Consider the following 6,000-nt stretch of genomic DNA (forward strand, 5'->3'; position numbering starts at 1 on the left):
TCAGAAAAAAATATTTCTTTTTATTTTTTTCTGTGGTTTTTTTTTTTCCGGGGTATCGGGGATAGCGCCCCCCCTCAGGGCAAGGGTAGGGGAAAACGGGAGAAATCAAAGGGGCCGTTTAGGCAAAAAATAAACGAAGGTTCTTCCCAGACCGGGGTATTTTCCAGGGCTTCCTCCCTCCTCCCCTCTTCGGCCGCGTCAGGGCTGGCAGGAAACACAAAGACAGGGGGTAAATAGGAAGGGATTCTCTCTGGCTCACGTGACCGGCGTCCGTTCCAGGTCTTTGGTGTTGCCGTCCGTAAAGGTGGGGTCTCCTTCAGGGTCAGTATGGCAGGGCGTTGCAGGTCCTTCCTCTCTCTGCTTTCCACGCTCTCACACGCTCAGGAATGGCACCAACTGACTCTGGCTGCAGCCTCGACCGTGCCTTAAATCCCCTTCCCTGCTCATTAGGAAAAGAGGCTGCAGCTGAATCAGTGATTTTCCACTCTGCTCACCCACGTGTGCTGTCTGGGGTCCTGGACTGCAGGTAGAGGGATCTCTCTCCAAGGTGCTGATCTCCCGACCACCTCTTTAGGCAGATATACTCCTTCGCACACCTCTCCCAATGCGTGACGTCTGCGCGGTTGACCTGCACGGGCCCCTCCAGGGTTCTCCACCCACGTGGCGCAACATGCAGTAGCAGGGGTGCCACATTACACAGATCTCTTGTCCACAGAAAACTGTTATTTGATGAAGATTGAGCTAAATCTACTACAAATAAATGGTCAATAAAACTTTACACGTATGACAATAATAGGAATATAAATAGAAGGTATAATAACGAATCATAACAGGAACAAGAAGAATCATAAAAAGTATAATAATGCATTATTATAAACTGTATACATGTATACATTTTAGAGCCACTGGCTATTTGCAAAAGTCAGAGAGAAAAGAAACAGCTGAATTGGTACAATGGTGGGCGGGAGGAAACTAACATGGTGATCATCAGCATCCGTCTTCTGTCAGGATTCCTCCTGGATAAAAGCTCACTCACACAGGTGAGCAACTCTACAAAGCAGAATATCTCTTTACAAATGTTGGGAATATACACTCACCGAGCACTTTGTTCGGAACATTTTTACTTTATTACACCTACTTTTTAATGCGATTATCTAAATAGTCAATTGTGTGGCAGCAGTGCAATGCATACAATCATGTAGATACGGGTCAGGAGCTTCAGTTAATGTTTACATCAACCATCTGAATGGGGAAAGTAACTTTGACCGCGGAATGATTGTTGGTGGCAGGGTGGTTTGAGTATCTCAGAAGCTGCTGATCTCCTGGGATTTTCATGCACACTAGTCTCTAGAGTTTGCAAAGAATGGTGCAAAAAAAAAAAAAAAAAAAAAAAACGCTTGTTAATGAGAGACGTCAGAGGAGAATGGCCAGACTGGTCAAAGCTGACAGGACGGAGACAGTAACGCATATAACTACACATTACAACATTGCAGAAGAGCATCTCTGAACACACAACGCATCATAAGTCAGGACAGGCTACAGCAGTAGATGTCTAAAAAATAGGTCTAAAGTAAGAAAATACACCAAATAACAGCTTGTACAGTGACATTAGAGTAATAAATAAGTATCTGATTTTTAATCATTATGCTTTAATGCACATAATGTCTGCAGCTGAAAGCTAGTCCCACTGTGAAGCGTGTTGAAGAGGAAGAAGGTCATGTGATCATCTATCTGGATGAGGTAAGAGTGCAACCCAAGAGTTTGTGCAGAGCAGTGTGGTCTATTCTACTGAGACTGCAACAGTGCGGTCTATTCTACTGATACTGCAACAGTGTGGTCCATTCTACTGAGACTGCAACAGTGTGGTCTATTCTACTGAGACTGCAACAGTGTGGTCTATTCTACTGATACTGCAACAGTGTGGTCCATTCTACTGATACTGCAACAGTGTGGTCTATTCTACTGAGACTGCAACAGTGTGGTCTATTCTACTGATACTGCAACAGTGTGGTCTATTCTACTGATACTGCAACAGTGTGGTCTATTCTACTGATACTGCAACAGTGTACTCTATTCTACTGATACTGCAACAGTGTGGTCTATTCTACTGATACTGCAACAGTGTGGTCTATTCTACTGATACTGCAACAGTGTGCTCTATTCTACTGATACTGCAATAGTGTGGTCCATTCTACTGATACTGCAACAGTGTGGTCTATTCTACTGAGACTGCGACAGTGTACTCTATTCTACTGAGACTGCAACAGTGTAGTCTATTCTACTGATACTGCAATAGTGTGGTCTATTCTACTGAGACAGCAACAGTGTGGTCTATTCTACTGAGACTGCGACAGTGTACTCTATTCTACTGAGACTACAGCAGTGTGGTCTATTCTACTGATACTGGCATTTGTGAAGGTTCAGTTAACACCCCTAGGTAAAGCTGCTGGTTGGCTCATCATTCCCTGTTTCACGGTGTAATTTTCACTATCGAAACAAGATATACCATTTGAAAGGGTTAAAAAAGGGTTAAAACCTTCTGTATAACCTATTCCAAGATGCCATTGTTTTAGTGGCAACAATTCTTTATTTTGTAATGTGTGTGGCAAAAGTGTGTGTTGCCTTCTCTGCATTTTGGAAATCCACATACCACAAGAAGGTATTGTCAGTGTGCTTTTCATGGCAAGACTCCAGCAAACAAAATCCATTATAGTTTCTAATTCTAAAAACGTGAACTCGGAGAAACATTGATAAAATGTCCAATGTTTACTGGAGGAATAATCATTTTGCTGTTGCTTGACATTTCACAACAAAACATGCCTTCCGTGCCGCCTTGCGAAGACTTCCGTTGAGGGATTTCCAAGGAATCTCTCGTCTGAGTAAATATTTCTGAGGAACACAGTGAAAACACCTCCACAAAAGATCCCATTTTATATCAGTGAGCATCAAAATACATTCTAAAAATATATATTTTTTATTCTGTAGCGTATAAATAAAATGCGAGATTGCTGAAAATAAATATACAATATTTTGTGCAGCCCTAATACAAGCAGGAGGTCTCAACTTAAATAGTCCCTTATGTCAGTGATTCTAATAAAGCCTGTCATATCCCAGTAATAAATTCAACAGAATTGGGGATATTGGAATGAATACATCCCCCAACAGCAACTGCTGGGAGAAAAGCATGGCATAAATAGAGTGCAGTAGTACTTACATTCTATGTTTTTGCCTTCCTAACAGCTGAAGAAGATGGCACCCATGATATACTCACTGACCATAAACGAGGATGTACCAGTGAGGAACCTGAAGCCTGCAGTGGTGAAGGTTTATGACTACTATGATAAAAGTAAGATACCAGTACCTGCTCTCTCCAATTTACTCTCACATTTCTCCATTCAGGATTAAGGGACCATTCAACTCAAAATTCAGTAGTGCCCCCGCTATGATGCACTGGTATAGATCAGAGAGTTCACCATATACTGCTATTGTTTCTATATGGGCGTCCTGTTGAACAAGAAGACAATGTAGAGCCATATCATCTGTATTTTTAAGCAAATAAAACACTAAAATGATTTGTATTCATAGAAAACAGCACAGGAGATAAAACACAGGTGCACCATTATTTACAACTGACTGATTTGACAATTCTGTTTGAAACCCTTTGAGGATGCTTTTAGAGGATATTTTTAACAAAACAAATAAGGCCACCATTCACCTTAAAAATCAAGCAGGCGCACAGGTGTGATATATATATGTTGTGATATGTGCATGTGATGGATTTATTATGAAAACATGTAGTGATGTGTATGTGATTGGTCAGTATGAGAACATTTGGTTGAGGCTGACCAAAGCTTGGCTTCATTAAGAGTTTCCTGACCGAATTTGTTCTATTTCATGCACGTCCCGCATTTAGGCATTCTTTCACTTCATTTGACCCCCATGGTTTATCATTTGGAAAAACTATTGGTTTCACAAAATACACCGTTTTTTCCCTTGTTGTACTTGTGCTCTGTACTTAAATGATGGATGACATCTGTGAGGTAGAAAAGACCCTTTACTAATGCAACATATTCCTTGGTTGTCAGGTGATGAAGCTGTGAGTGAGTACAGCTCCCCCTGTGCCCAGGGTAAGTTCAGTACTATCAGTGGCCAACTTTCCACCAACAATTTGCTGCTTGTGTTGAAAAACCTGCAACTTCATATGCAGCTACTTTTAGTCCCAAAATGTACTAGACCTGCTATATAATGTGCATATATTTATACCACGGCATTCATTAATACCTTATTCTGACTGGCAAATAGACATGCATATTACATCATATATACGGGATAGGAAAAACTCACTTTAAGGTGCCTTTTAATACACATACTAGCTGTTTTAACAAGGATCAATATTACATCTCCAGAAGTACTGATTTATTGAAGAATGATTCCATATTACATTTTACTCCAAGACAACTGATTCAAAGCCATGCGTGCTAGCTTGGTTGGTCAGGATATTCATACTAGCTTGCTAATGTTACCGTTACATTTTTACCTTTCTGATCTTTCTGGTCCTATTTCTTCATTTCTTATATTTAAGTCTGATTTAAAGTTTACATGCAGAATATCTTTTCTGTCTTATTTTCATTGTTTGAACAACCCTGGTGTTGCTGCAACAAAAATTGTAACACTATGCTATCTTAACAATGTAGGAATTATATTTGTTGGCAGATGCTCAATTGCCATGTATTTGATAATTTTATTTTGTAATATTTAAAATTTATATGTAATTTAATATTTAATATTTAATACAGAATTTAATAATATTACATCTACAATTTATAAAAACATATAATGTGTAAAGGTAAGTGTGATTGTCAAGTCCTACTCCAAGCCATGCGATTGTCATGATCATATATATGCACATTGTTGTGTTTATATTGCAGGTGATGACTTAAACCAACTGTGAAAGGGGGACCAGCCACATCTTTTTTGTCAGTACACTGGACAATCTTCAGATACATTCTGTATTTAATACTGATTGTTTTAATTAGGTGATATGTAGTATTGAATTTTGAATTAAAGTTTGAGGAATGATGTATTGTCTCCATTTGCTTGGCTTCCTCACATTTATTATTTTGCACTCCTAGAATCAATGTGCAGCTGGATAAGGGTCTGACTCCTGTCAGTAAACCGGTTCATTTCAGCACACACACGTCAAAGAGCCCTTTCTATATGTATTCATCACTGTTCTGTATGCATTTCTCTCATTCCAAGCTGACTGCATCAGCTTTGAAACAGGACGAGGTTTAATGAACAGGACCAGATAAACTGAACCTGAGGGATCATTTAAATACTTGTAATGGCTCCTTACATTCTCAAAAGGTTAGTTGCAGCCAAACAGTGTGAAAGACGTGCTAAACCAAGGAGGAAAACAGACACTAAAACCTTGTTGTCTCAACAATCCTGTATTTGTCAATCCTTAGATTCTCAGAACACTTTTATGAACTGTAGACATGCACATATGCTGACCACCAAAGCTAGATTTATTGTCATAATTTTAAGATGAAAAGTAATACCAACCAGACAGCAGTAACCGTTGAAAACACTTTTCATAAAAGACTATGCAAATTCATGAAATTGTGAATTCACAAAAGGCAGCTATTGTATTATATTAATGACTAATATATTTGTCGCTTATTTAGATCCTTCTACAGTTTTTGAATTGTGTTGAAAAACTGTCCTTATCTGGGTGCCGACTATATAAACAAAATTTTTGCCCTGTTCCTGACATTACTGCTGATTGGCTGTCTTATCAACACCAAATAGATGTCAGTGAGGTTTTTCATCCTGGCCTCTGACCTTTGGTTGTTTAGTACAGTGCATCAGGTATGGTTAAAGAAAAAAGATGAAATATAGCTAGGTCTGCAACGATTAGTGATGACCATGTCATTTCGTCGATTTGCATTTTCGTGACCGACTCGTCGTATTGCTTTGAACTAGCTTGCAATTGTTAAA

At 39.4% G+C, this 6,000-nt stretch overlaps 1 protein-coding gene across 2 annotated transcripts in view; it reads left to right on the forward strand.

Moving 5' to 3' along the window:
- Nucleotides 1-5,092, forward strand: part of LOC133132366 (alpha-2-macroglobulin-like) — a 40,311-nt gene extending 35,219 nt beyond the window's left edge. Inside the window, exons 32-36 of one of the 2 annotated variants that reach the window (XM_061247761.1) lie at nt 949-1,040; nt 1,666-1,740; nt 3,241-3,346; nt 4,086-4,127; nt 4,929-5,092. In XM_061247761.1, the coding sequence (XP_061103745.1) occupies nt 949-1,040; nt 1,666-1,740; nt 3,241-3,346; nt 4,086-4,127; nt 4,929-4,951 (338 nt within the window). In that variant the 3' untranslated portion in view covers nt 4,952-5,092. The remainder of the gene's footprint in view (nt 1-948; nt 1,041-1,665; nt 1,741-3,240; nt 3,347-4,085; nt 4,128-4,928) is intronic. The other variant, XM_061247762.1, reaches the window with a different exon arrangement.
- Nucleotides 5,093-6,000: the final 908 nt, after the last annotated feature.

This window comes from Conger conger, chromosome 7 (assembly GCF_963514075.1).
Source record: "Conger conger chromosome 7, fConCon1.1, whole genome shotgun sequence".
In the NCBI taxonomy this organism is placed as follows: domain Eukaryota; kingdom Metazoa; phylum Chordata; class Actinopteri; order Anguilliformes; family Congridae; genus Conger; species Conger conger.